The 13,808-nt window shown below is 42.6% G+C and overlaps 1 protein-coding gene across 2 annotated transcripts in view; it reads right to left on the bottom strand.

Annotated features, from left to right (window-relative positions):
• The window catches only part of IQSEC3 (IQ motif and Sec7 domain ArfGEF 3), a 44,712-nt gene extending 32,165 nt beyond the window's left edge, over nt 1-12,547 (bottom strand). The window contains exon 1 of one of the 2 annotated variants that reach the window (XM_060279969.1): nt 11,463-12,547. In XM_060279969.1, coding sequence (XP_060135952.1) covers nt 11,463-12,544 — 1,082 coding nt within the window. In that variant the 5' untranslated portion in view covers nt 12,545-12,547. The remainder of the gene's footprint in view (nt 1-11,462) is intronic. The other variant, XM_035127827.2, reaches the window with a different exon arrangement.
• Between the last annotated feature and the right edge of the window lie 1,261 nt (nt 12,548-13,808).

The raw sequence follows: 13,808 nt of genomic DNA, 5'->3' as shown, positions 1-13,808 counted from the left end.
TATTGTCATGCATGCTGAAAAATTTATATCATTTCTCCATAGTTTTTCCCATTGTTCTACATATATTACCCTCCCTATATCTTGGGCCCATTTTATCATTGCATGTTTAACTAACTCATCTTTCATTTCCCACTCGAGTAAAAATTTATACATTTTGGCCAATTGTTTCCCCTGGTTATCTAATAAAATTTCCTGCAATTTTGATCCCTTTTCCTCAAATCCTACTGCTTTGTGTTTCTTGAATATAGATTGTACTTGGAGGTAATGTAGCCAGCTTTGACAATATTGTTGAATCTGATTATATGGTTTGAGCTCGTACTGATTATTAATTTTCTTAATCAGTTCCTTATACGTAGGCCAATTACCCCCTTTAGGCTCCTTACTTATCGCTGACATTTCTAGCGGTGAAATCCACCAAGGGACTTTGGGTTCTAACAAATTTCTAAATTCTTCCCATATATCTAGTAAAGGTTTCTTAAAAACATGATTAGTGAATGATGAATATTCTCCTTTCTTTTCTTTTAATAGGTGTGCATGCCAACCTTCAATGTTCCTGAAGCCCTCCAATTTGAGTAATTCTAAGTCGTCCAACAAGAACCATTCTCTCATCCAACACAAGCAGGATGCCGCATAATACAATTTCAAATTTGGGACTCCCCAACCACCCCTTTCTTTCGCATCCGTCAATATCCTAAATTGAACTCTTGCATTCTTTCCTTGCCAAATAAAGTTGCTTAAATCTTTGTTCCACGTCTCAAATGTGTCTTTTTTAATTTTTATCGGCAGCATTTGGAATAAAAATATCAATTTTGGTAACACCATCATTTTGATTGCGGCGATCCTTCCTGCAAATGTTAAATTTAGCCCCTTCCAATTCTCCAAATCCTCTTTAACTTTCCTCCAAATCTTGGCGTAATTATTATCAAATAGGTCCACATTATTATTAGAAATAATAATTCCCAAATATTTGATTTTTTTCACTATCTCCCATTCACTAATCATTTGTATTTTCCCTTCCTCCGCCTTCCTTATATTTTTGATCATCAATTTGGTTTTCTGATTATTAACTTTTAATCCCGCTACCTTCCCATAATCCAATAATTTTTGTTTCAATTTGGGCAGGGTCTCCACTGGATCCTCCAACATTATTATTAAATCGTCGGCGAATGCTCGAACTTTAAATTCGCTTTTCCCGACCACTATACCTTTGAGTTCTTTGTCCATTAGAATATCTTTCATCAAAAATTCCATTGCCCATATAAATAACAACGGGGACAGTGGACATCCCTGCCTCGTCCCCTTAGATATTTCAAACTCTCTTGTGACATTCCCATTGATAATCAACCTTGCCGTTTGTTTTTTGTAGATTGCGTTTATTCCCTCCATAAATCTACCCGTAATTCCCAATTTCCTTAGCGTCTCTTTCATAAATTCCCATGCCAAGTTGTCAAAAGCCTTTTCGGCGTCCAGGAATACAAAAACTGCTTTTTTACTAGGGCTCCAATCTACGTATTCGAATACGTCTAACAACATTCTAATATTACTCGACATCTTTCTTTGGGGTAAAAATCCTTGTTGCTCTTTACCTATAACTCTATTCAATACACCTTTGATCCTAGTTGCCAAAATTCCCGCATATAATTTATAATCTATATTCAACAACGAAATTGGTCTGTAATTCCCTAATTCCTCCCTTTTCTCTTTATCCTTGGGGATCAGGGTGATAAATGTATCCTGCCACGTCTTAGGGAACTTTCCTCCCTCTAATATCCCGTTTACCATTGTTTTATACACTTCTCTAATTTCATTTTGCAGCACTTTATAATGCTTCCCTGACAGACCATCAGTACCTGGCGATTTCCCTAACTTAAGTTTATTTATTTCCTCATCTATTTCTTGATACGAGATTGGTTCATTTAATTTCTCCAATTCCTCCATACTCAATTTGGTTCCTTTAAACTTATCTAGATATTTCTCCAATTTCTTTTTACTAATATCTTCTCCCTTATACAATTTACTATAATATTTCACAAAACAATCCTGAATTTCCTCTACGCTAGTTTTAATCCTTCCCCGATCCTTTATTGCTATAATTTGTTGTTCGCTTCTTCTCTTTCTTAACTGCCAGGCCAATAACTTGCCTGATCTGTTCCCCAGTTCGAAGGTTCTTTGTTTCGCCCACAAAATCCTATTCTCTATTTCCTCATCCATTAATTGCTTCAAGTTATTTTGAAGGATTTTCACCTGTGTCATTAGAGTATTATCTTTCGGATTTTTCCCCAGATCTTTCTCTCTCATTTCTATCTCTCTTTTCAACTTCTCTAATTTTTCCTGTTTATCCCTTCTGTATCTACTTTTCTGCTGTATATACAACCCGCGAATAAAGGCTTTGCTGGCATCCCATACAGATGTTAAGTCTGTTTCTGGCAATATATTAATTTGGAAAAATTCTTTGACCAATTCTTTTAATTTTTGGACAAAGGTCTCATCATTCAATATCCTATCATCCATTCTCCATCTTTTAGTGTTTCTCTTTTCTTCTTTAATCCTTATCATTATCGAATTGTGGTCGGTTACTGATTTGGGCATTATCTCACATTCCTTAACCAATGTTGATAGGCCAGTGGAGATCCAGATCAAATCTATCCTAGAGGCTGATTTTTTGGCCTCAGAATAATATGTAAATTTCCTCTCCATTGGGTATTTGAGCCTCCATATATCTCTTAATTCGTAATTGTCAATTATCTGGAAAAAAAATCTTAGGCAACCTACCTCCTTTTCTAGTATTGCTTGTTCTATCTATATTTGGCATTACAACACCATTAAAATCCCCAGTCAGAATTATTTCATCCCCATCAATCACTTCATTTAGCATTTGTTCAATTTTCCGAAAAAAGCCAGATTTACAACCATTTGGTGCGTATATATTTATCACCATTACTCTCCCTTTGGGTGTGTAGATTCGTACCCCTACCACCCTCCCTTCTTCGTCTTGGAATACTTTTTCTGATTTTAGGTTCCCCTTTACATACGTCACTACTCCTCTCTTTTTCTTTCTCTTGTCGGCCGATATATACTCCAAACCCAGTCGTTCATTCTTTAAGACCCTTTCATGCTTTTTTGCAACATGTGTTTCTTGTAAACAGATCACATTCCAATTCCCTTTTTTTAATACATGTTCTACTCTATTTCTTTTTCGCTTACAATTTAGCCCATTAATATTCCACGACACAATGTTTAGTTCCATAATTATATTGAGATGATATTGTTACTATTGAATATGAAAGATTAAATGTACACGTACCTATACGTACGTGTGTTTATTTCTTTTAGAAAGTTATCTCCTTCTTGTTGATATAATCAGATTTTATTAACTTAATAAGAAGAAATATAAGAAAAATCACTACAAAGACTTCTGCTACTAATAATTATATTCGTCCCCTCACCGCCTCAATAGGTGCTTCACATACAATCAAAACTAAGTGACTTGTTATGTTTTCAGTTCTCCTCCCCTCCTCCTTCTCCACCCCCCACAAGTTCCCTCCCTGCTCTCTCCAGAAAAGTTTCTGCGTCTTCCACACTCTTAATTGTTTTCCTTCTATCTTTGAAAGTAAATGTGAGACCTTCGGGAAACTCCCACACATACCAAATTCCCTTCGTTGTTAGGGCGTCTGTCAGCCTTTTATACTTTTGTCTTTTAAGTCTGAACCTCTTTGGGATTTCTTTAAAAATAGCAATAGTCTTGCCTTCTATCACCAAAGATTCCTGTTTTTTTCTCTGAAGGATTTTGTCTTTTAGCAGTCCGGAATTTAGAAATACCAGACAGTCCCCCGGACCTTTAAATTTCCTGGATCGATCACCTCTTACTCGATACACTTTATCGACATCCAGCATCAAGTCGTCTTCTTTGACGCTTAACCATTCTGCCAATTCTTTAACTAATTTCTCCTCGATCCTTTCTCCTTGTCTTTCCGGTACGCCTCTTAGTCTCAAAATCAGTTCTTTCTGCCTCATCTCTACTAAGGCAAGCTGGTCCGCCAATTCCTCCTGCATTTTTATCAAGTCCCTTCTCTCTTTATCATTTCGTTCTTGAGTTTTTTTCAAATCTCTGCTCTCCGTTGTCAATTTGCTTATATTATCCTCTTGATTATTAACTTTGACATTCAACTCTTTCACGGCTTTCTCCATTTCCTTACTTTTGCCAAAAAGTTCTTTGATTTGGCCCGTCAACTCGGAGATTACCTTAGAATTGTTTTCTAGTTTGCTCTCTACGGAGTCTAGTTTTTCATTTAAGGTCTTATTTATTTTGACAATTAGAGTTTTATTCATCTCTGTCATCAGCTCCTTGACATCTCCTAACGGGTCGTTGTCATTCGCAAGAGATTGGCGTCTTCCAGCCACCGTTGCTGCTCTGGTTTTGGATCCCATGATCCTATGTCTCTTCCCACTTTTAAAGTTCTTTTGCACAAATGTCCAGTGTTTCTTCAGGTTCTCCGTGGCGTTTACAGCTGAGCCCAAGCCTTCTTTTGTGGGAGTCTCCTCGATGGGGACTCTAATATGTCATTGGTTTTATGGTAAGGTTTGAGACAAAGGTGTTCCAACTTAGGAAAATTTCAGAGTTCAGGGCTGGGGGGGGGTCTAGGACCCCGTTGCTTTCCTCTGGGGGTATTAAGGATCGCAAAGTACAGGCTCAGAGTGTGGTGAAAAACTGGGATGTCGTTAGGGTGTTTAGCCACTAGATGTCACTCCTTCACAATTCTCAAAGTTCTTCACTTCCTTGAAGATGACGGAAGTTTATTCAAGCAACTTGGTAAAAACAGAAAATCGCCATTTTCTTCAAATTTCCTCTAAACCACCTCCTTCTCCCCTCTTCGCCAATTCCCTTCTCTTCACCACGTCTTTCTCTTCGCAAAGCTGTTCTCCAGTCACTCCACCTCCTCGCCTCCCTTTCCCTCTTCCCAGGCACCGTAACAAGTCACAAATCACCCTCTAATCCAATCAGGTAGCGCGGGTCAAGTAGCGCGATCTCCGCGTCTCTCAGTCTCTTAGTCGCTCTATCCACGTTTTAAAAGCTCAATATAACACTCAGCACTCGGTCTTTAGTAGCTCAGATAGTGATACTTTCTCTCCAATCGCTCTTTAACCACAAGCTGTTGTTGCGGCCGCTCTCCAGCCGATGATACAGTGTTTCACCGACCTTTCTTCCCCCCCCTCGGCGCTTCTCTATCCGATCTTGGGCAGCGCTTTTCAATGCTGCTAAACTCCTCCTTTCACTCTCTCACAAATTTTAAAACCTCCGTTCTTCCCGGGGGGGGCCCTTTTACTTAATTTCTAGGTCGGTGAGCTCCTGGCGCTTACCGGGCGAGTCTTCGGCGTCGCGATAATGGCGTCCGTAGTTAAAAGCTGGACTCCTCTCCGCTGCCTCCACTGTCCGTGCCGGCTGCGGAGTTCCGTCCCTCTCGCCGCTTTTCTTATTTTCTGACGAAAACCCCGTGCTTTCGTCGTTCTAGGGGGGTCTTTGACGCTAGACACCCTCTTTAAACGCCACTATCCTTTCGGTTGGTTGGGCTCAGCGGAGCTCCAAGTTTTCGTGACTCGCTCTCAGGGCGCCCTCACCGGAAGAATCCTGATCGCGCAAGTTTCTAAATGCATGCAGGGGGGAGGTGAGGATGGGTAAAAGAGAAGGGACAAGAAGCGGAGGCAAAGTTAGCGCATCCCCACTCTACCTTCACACAATTTGAATGGCATGAGGGCTTTAATACCTGAATAGGGCTATTATGTAACTTAGATTGCAGGCTGGTTTAAACAAACAACAACAACAACTGCAAATCACCTTAGAGTTCCTTAGCAGAAAGGTGGAATATATATGCAGTAAGATACCCAAATGGCAGTTACATAAGTTCCTTTCTGTGGTGTTAACTTTTATTTTACTTTTTACTTTGCAGATCTAACGAAAGGAAATAAAAAAAAATACAAATATTGCCAGCTGACCCTAATAATATGAATTTTCTATCTATCCTCATTTAAATGTGCAGATTAAGATACACAGTCCATATGTCCAAATAAGTATCTAAACAAGATTAATGATTCCTACACAGAAAGGGCAGTGAGATCTTCAAGCCACTCAGTGCTAGCTGGTGGGTGTTTGTCTTTACAGCCTTGCAATGTAAGTCTCTTAGTTATGTTAAGAGCTCACAGAATCCACTTTTGTTGTCTGTTCTTCTGTTAGGCCACATTTGCACCATACATTTGAAGCACTATGACACCATTTTAAATAGCCATGGCTTCCCCCAAAGAATTATGGGAGTTGTAGGTTATATGGGGAGCTGAAAGTTGCTAGGAGGCCCCTATTCCCCACTCAGAGCTACAAGGCCCTGTGTGGTTTAACAATCAATCCCTCTTCATGGCACTTTTAACAAACAACAGCTACTGGAATTGTTTGGGAGAAGCCACAAATGTTTAAAGTACCATCATGGTGCTTTAAATGTATGGTGCAAATGTGGCCTTATTTGTCGGCCCACCCCAGATATATAAAGGTGTCAAACTGACTGCCATTAAAAAATGGCAGCCATTTTGGGTGCTACAATCTCTCTCGCTGCACTCTCGTTCTGAAAAATCACTTTTTTGGGGGCCGCAATCTCTCATGACGCCCAAAGTGGGCATTTTGGGATGCTGTGTTGTGCTATCGTCACAACTCCCCCCCCCCCCAAAAAAAAATTCAATGTGAGAGTAGTGAGGCACAGGTCACGTAACTAGCCCGGAAACCCGTCCCGGAAGATGCACATCCTGACTGTGGGTCTGAAAAAGTCGGACAGTATGTAAAATTAACCTGTCATCTGACTGATTCTGTTTGAAATGTTGGGACTCTCTAAAAGGGATCAACTCTTTCAATGAGACTCCAGCGCAGAGGCGCCACCTTTTCTGGAGGATTGAGGGGGCCTGATGCGATGTTGCACAACATCCTGATGTCACACATGGGGGCCCTCTGAGCATTGAGTTCATTGTTATTCAAAGCTGAATTTGCTCCTTGCCCCATTTACTTAGCATGCAGGTGTAAAATAGCCGCATGGAATAAGTGCTATGTAGGTTACCACACAGTAACATTGCCCTAAAAACACTTTCAGTGCTCTGCACAATGTGATTTACACCACAGCCTGTGTTGTTTATGAGTTGAGCTGGCAATATTTCCTCCTGTTTTCCTGAGGAGCTAAGCAAGTTTGGCTGGGTGCTGTGGGATTCCTACAGCTCTCCTGGCTTTCCCTTCCACCTACGGAAATGGCCGCCTACACAAACACCGCTATTATAGCAACACTGCATAATGAGGCTTTCTCCGTTCCAGGAATTCCACCCACTCGCTCTGGAATGTGTTGCCGCTTGAAGTGCAGAGTCACAAATGCATTCAATCAATTTGCGGGAGGCTGTCACAATTCAGAATATTACTCAATAATTTCTCATGGGGGAGTTGCATGATCGAAGACATGGAGAACAAGGCCATGCAGAAGACCTCTTGGGCCACATAGACCCGATTTTGTATTGGGCAGAAGTTATATAACACTGTAGGTAAGCCACTGGTGTTATTAAATCCTGTCAGGAAGGTTTATGTAACCAAGCATCCCGGCATTTATTAGTTGTAGCAATAACAGTTGTTGTTCTGCGGGGAGCATTTTCTGTAACTGAAGGCTCATATGCACAGCCAAATGGTGAAATGGAATAGCATCAAAGCCGTTTGGCAACCAGGAGTCATTATTTTTTTATTATCACTGAGGGTGTTGCACAAGAGGTAATTAATTCCATTGGGGGAAAGCAGGGCAAAAAGCAGATTGAGAATGTTGTCCAAAATGAGGTAAGTGTGCATATGGAAGAGCAGCAGCCCTCAGCACTTACCACAAACTGTTATTTGCTTGAGAGTAGGCCATTTGGATTTTAAGGATTTTTAAAGAGGGCTGTTTTTTGTTTATGTTGTTCTTCAGTTTGAGGCGGAAGTATTCTGGCTGGCTTCATTCTGGTAACATGGGTGCTAGGCAATGAGCAAATATAATATGTATGATCTAATTCAGATTCCTGCATCGAAGCGGGTTGGACTAGATGACACTCGGGGTCACTTCCTACTGTACAATTCTATGATTCTAAGTATGTCCATAGGTGCAGCAAGAGTAAGGCTAGAACAGATTGCATATCCAGTAGGAACATAGCAAGTTGCCTTATACTGAGTCATGTAGTTCAGTATTATCTACATGGACTGGCAACAGCCCTGTAGTGTTTCTTCTAGTCCTGCCTACAGATGCCAGCAATTGAACCTAAGGCCTTCTGAGCTGAAACCACAGTACAGGAGATAGGTAGAGAATTAGGTAGGCTGTATAGGTCAGCAACATCTCCACTCCTAGGGCGTGTCTGTGGCCACCCAGACTAGCTTTGTACCCAGGGCTAGCTGCTTCTCTGGTCTTTCTAACTTCTCTTCTTGGGAACCACTTAGAATTCTGCCACCTCCCTCCTTAGTCATTCATGGGAGAGAATAACAGCATCTATCTGCTTGGCCCCAGACTTACCACAGGCTTGGGCTGGACATGGTAAGTCTACAGAAGTCAACTGAGCCCATGCTCACGCCTGTTCTGCTCTCCTCCACCTCCCTTCACCTGCCTTAACTCAGCCTCACTTGAAGGAAACGGGAAACAGCAGGGTCTGGTTGCAGGTTCCACTGCTCAGGGAGCTGGCATTCCAAGTGGGCCAGATGTGGCCCAAAGCAGCCAGGGGTTGGGTTCCAGTGGCGGCAAAACCAGAGGCTGGTTAAAGGCAGGCAGAGGTCCAGATCAGGAAAAGAGAAAGAACTAGGCAATCCTTATGCTAGAGAAGAACTGTTCAAGTGGAGTAGACAGCTCTGAGACCAGAGCGCTATACTGTAGTGCCTGGCCAGCTGACTCAATGCTAAAGCAAATTAGTAATGCAGCTTAGGTAGTGCTCTTGACACCCACAGCTCGGGCCAGACAGATGTTCAGTATGGAGTTCTTAGAGCTAAGCTGTGATTTCTCAGAATTTTTTTTTTCTAATAAAATTTCTGAGAATCTGTTTTGGTTCCCCTCTGAAAAAAAAGAGAGGACCACATTGCAGAATAGTCTCCAAGTATTCTCCCTCTCCCCTGCCCACACACAGCGCCCAGGAACAATGCAAAATCTGGAGTATTGTGTGAGATGCAAAATGATGGTGAGGTTGCTGACATCATAGCCACTAAGAAAAGAAGCTGTGCCACAGTCACTGTTGAGAGGTTGCTGTATCGGTTGGAGAAAGCCCCACATTTGCTTTGAATTTTGCTTTCGGTGAAATGTTTGTGACATACCTAATGCAACTATGTCCGTGCCAATTACCTTCCAGAAATGTCACCAACTCAAGTGGCAATACAGCCTTTCTTCTAACAGTCTTCACAGCAAGACAAAACACAGAGCAAATAAAGTAGTCGGAATGTCCCTTTTGATTGCAAAGGACGGTGCCCTGTGGTCACCCAGGTAAACAGCAAAGCCAAAAACAACACATTTTCTTTATGCTGTGCATCTCAGAGCTGCTCCCCATGTAATGATTTCAAGTCAAAGGAAATACTCCTGCAATTCTCTCCCATAAATTTAGAATTACAAGTGGAGGTTCAGAGAGCTGTTTTAGGTACACTAAAAGACTTGGGCAGAAAACCGACCTACATAGAGGATAGAAAAATCTGAAGGACAAAACTAGCAAAATGTTTCCCTGAAATCTGTTGTCAGCATAATTACAACTACACGTGAGTCTAAAGGTGGGTGGTGTGATCTAAGATAGGCAATTGGCCTTTTTGGACACAAAGAAACCAAAGCAATTATAATAAGCAACCCCTTATTTCATGGTTAGTGTGTACAAATACTTTATAATGGGCACAGCCCAGCCAAAGATAAGCGCTTCTTTCGGTCAAACTGCTAACCATGTACTCCATTATCTTCTGTTCTTGAAAAAAGAAGCTTAGAAGCGTTAAACTTTGATTAGATTGCGTTCAGAGCTTTGCAAATTTTGGCTGGCCTTGGTTGAGGACCATTGAGGTCCTCCTCCATACATACATCCCGCCTTCAGATGTCAAATGGGTAGATACCAGAGACAAAGCCTTGGTGGTGGCTCCCTGAATCTCCCCCTAAGAAATCCATTTGACACTTGCTTCTCAGTTCATTTCAAGGCAAGTTAAAACTGTTTCACTCGAAAGAGCTATTCTTCACATAGCAAATGATTCTGAGAGTATGCTGACAACATTAAGGCAGTCGGAGTCCTCCTGCAATTTGATTTACAGCAGCCACAGGGCAAAGGTTACTATTCGCATGAAGCTGCCCGAAGTTTGGTAAAATGTGCTTAGTGTTTTGTTTTTGTTTTTAAAAAAATGAGAGCCAAAATGGGTGCAATTGATAGAACATCAGTCCTGGATCCAATTCTCCACTCAGCCATGAAGCACATGGGTTAGCCCAGGGTGAGTCATGTTTTCTAACCCTAAGTGTTGTGAGGCTAAAATGGGATAAAACCCTGTATATGCTGCCTTGAGCTCCATGGGAGAAGGGTGGGATAAAAATGGGGGGGGGATGCAAAAGAAAATGCATGTATTTCAAGTTCTATATTCATATTAATGTTTGAGTTAATAAAATGAGCAGTCCCAGAGATACGTCATCTGTTATTACCATCCAACGAATGGAATAATAACCGACTGTTAAAGTGCATGACGAAGCTATAGAAGGGCAAATTACAATATTCCCCCAAGGATTACTGAGGTTCAGAGAATCATGCTGAGAGCCAATAGAAGAGGCCCAAAGTGCCTCTTCAAAAACCGAGTCCAACATGTAATGTTTTTGACCTCCCCTGACTCCAGTTTCACGGCTGCTGTGCCTGGTTCCCTCCCCCCACCCCCAATATACCTACAGCTATTTTTCACAGCACAGTGGCTTTAGCTGAGCGAAAGCAGGAAAGAGGGATAGGGGAGAGAAAGATATTAACTTGCTGCTGCCTGGTGTATAATTCTACCAAGCCCGCCAAAAGAAAAATGGCAGCCAAAATGCTCACATCAAAAGTGGCAAATCTCTGTGGAGAGGGTATGGAAACTGAGGTAATTTTTAAATTCTTTTTTTTTTAAATCCACAGATGATAAATGGGATGTTTATGTCTCATTCTCACACAGGCATATTTAGATAGCAGCCAGAGAACTCTCTCAAGCACTGTGGACAGGAGCCTGGTCATCCACATAACATAAGCACTTGGGAGTCCTTTCTTTCCCCCTCTGCGGCAGAGCTTCAGTGCAACTTCCTGACCCACAATAAAACAGGGTCTGTGTTTCTTAGGTGGCCGAACCTTTAAACATGAAAGCAATGTGACTTGAAGGAGACAAACCCATTTTCCCCCAACAGCCTTTGTTGTCACAAATTGAGGAAAGCCTCGGGAGATTAAAAGATCTATTATTATTATTAGCCACTTACATGTTAAAGAGGTTTAGCCCAATGCGGTAGAGCCGTTTCCTCATGGTGTCCGTGGAAAGAGTAGGAGATTTGCAGCTGGCCGGGTTTTCACAGTGATACCGCGGGAGGCTCAAAATCATGGCCTGCAGGGCTTCCTTCGAAGACAACTCTGAGGCAGACTTGGCTGAGGTGGAGGTGCTGCTGCTGCTCAGCTGCTCTGAATTGTCCACATTTTCTGCCTCCAAGCCCTTGTTCTGCCCAGCCTCGTGGCTGGAGCCGAACTCCAGCTTCTGCACCATCATTTGTTCTTGGTCTGCTTCCCCTCCCACCAAGCCGTTGGTGTTGACGTTCCCCTCAGTTGCCGTATGACTATTCTGAAGGATTCCGGAGTCAGGCTGCCCCTCGGAGACAGCTTGATGCTCTTGGTTCTCTTTCCCAGCTTCCTCTGGGATTTCTTCTATTTTGGCAGCTTGAGAAACTCCCGCCTGGGTGTTGTTGGCAAGACAGTTTGCCATAGACACCGAGGTAGATGAGGAGACGGAGAAGTTCTTGTTGTCAATCTGGACGGTGACGTCCCGGAAGGCCATCATGAGGGTGCTGCTGCTCTTTGGCAATGTATCTGGCAGCAGCCCTTCCTCCTTCTCTTGATCCTTCAGTTCGGCTTCCAAGTCTTGGTTTGGCTGCATCGTGCTGAATGTCTCCCTTATCTGGTAGGAGCTGCCGTCTTGAAGGGAACACATCGTCTTCAGGCTCCATGTGCTGAGGGCGTCATCTATAGACTTGGCCAAAGACTGGACTTGCTCGGTGAAAGAGTCCTCCAGCTCAGTCAGGGCCCCGCTTATGGTAGCTGGCAAAGACGGAGACCTCACCAAGGGGATGCCCACAAAGTTATAGCCTTCCACGAGGGCCTTCTCAGCAGAAAAACTTTCAGAGTTCTGGACTCGGACTTTCCTTAGTGAAATCCGCCGCGGCATGCGACTCTCCAGGAGCGAGTTCCGTATCTTCTCAAAGTTTTTGCTGAGCTGGTACTGGCGGAAGGCAGTCTGGATGGTGCAGGCTGCCCTCCGAGAGACCAGGTGGCCTCCATATTTGTGCTCTAGCATTTCGATCTGAAACAGAAAAGCAATATTTTAAAATTTGATTTCCGAACCAGTTTCTGTGAATTCAATTTACAAATTGATTGCTCTCTAAGTCTGCTCTCGAGAATTCAATACTGCATTTGTGAGTCTCTATTTCCTGCTGTGTGTACTGAGGGGTTCTGGAAACAATTTACTTGGCTCACAAAGGAATGGTTTCCCTTTCTTGCAGGGCCCATATCCAGTTCTACCTAGGGGGTGGAAGAGATGATGTATCTCCCCCAATTTGAGCCATTATGTCAAGGGGGGACCAGGGTCCGTAGCTCCTCCCACACACCTGGGACAGTGACTTCACCTCTGCTGTCTCAGTATGGGTACGCAGGAGCAGAATGCCCAAATGTTGCTGCACATCAGCGATATTTGGATGTTTCATCCCCACCTGTACATATGGGGCCAATAGAAAAGTCCCTTGTGGGCAGGGCACACTCCCTCCCCTCCATGTGCTAGGCAGAGCCAGGGGACGAGTACCATCCAATCTATTCTTACATATTTGCATACTCTTGGATTCCAGTTGTGCTGCTTAAAAATATTTATTATATGTATTTCTTAGAACAAACGATCCAAGCATATACACCAAGAGTTAGAAACCTCTGGTCCATAGAGCAATCTTGGCCCATAGTTTAATTACCCTTTACCTATTATCTTTTCTATATTTTTAAATTTCTGTGTTTTATTTATGTTTGTTTAAATTTTTGTGAGCTGCCTTGAGTCCTGGTTCTGGGAGGAAGGTGGGACATCATCATCATTAAAAATAACCCTTATGTTCCTCAGCAAGATAGGGTCATCTACGGACCAAAAACCTCCCTCCACTTCTAAATATTTTGCTCTTTTGCTTATACTAATTAGCAATGTAAGAATCATAAACAAGGGAGAGAAAAACAGTGATTATGTATGTCCTGCAGTGGCACCCCAAAAAGAACTGAAGATCTGGTTTAAGAGGTTAGAAATATCACCATGGATAAATATCAAGAGGAGTGAGAAGATACAAACACCCTGGATGGGCTGGTTATTGATGCATGCCCAGCGGAAAAAAAACACGGAATTAGTCAAGGAAACCATGGCCAAACTGGGCATTGTGCACTGGCACATTCTGAGCCTGAATGCTCTGCCCGGTTTGTCTGAAGAATTTTTGTACCCATAGTCTCCTTCTTGCTACCTCACTGATAAAAGCTCAACAAGAGGACCACTGGAGTGTGCTTTCAGTCCACACCATATACATCATCCCAGCTTC

The sequence above is a fragment of the Zootoca vivipara genome, chromosome 10 (genome assembly GCF_963506605.1).
Source record: "Zootoca vivipara chromosome 10, rZooViv1.1, whole genome shotgun sequence".
In the NCBI taxonomy this organism is placed as follows: Eukaryota; Metazoa; Chordata; class Lepidosauria; order Squamata; family Lacertidae; genus Zootoca; species Zootoca vivipara.
The sequence above is the reverse complement of the archived record's forward strand: the minus strand, read 5'-3'. Positions and strand labels throughout refer to the sequence as shown.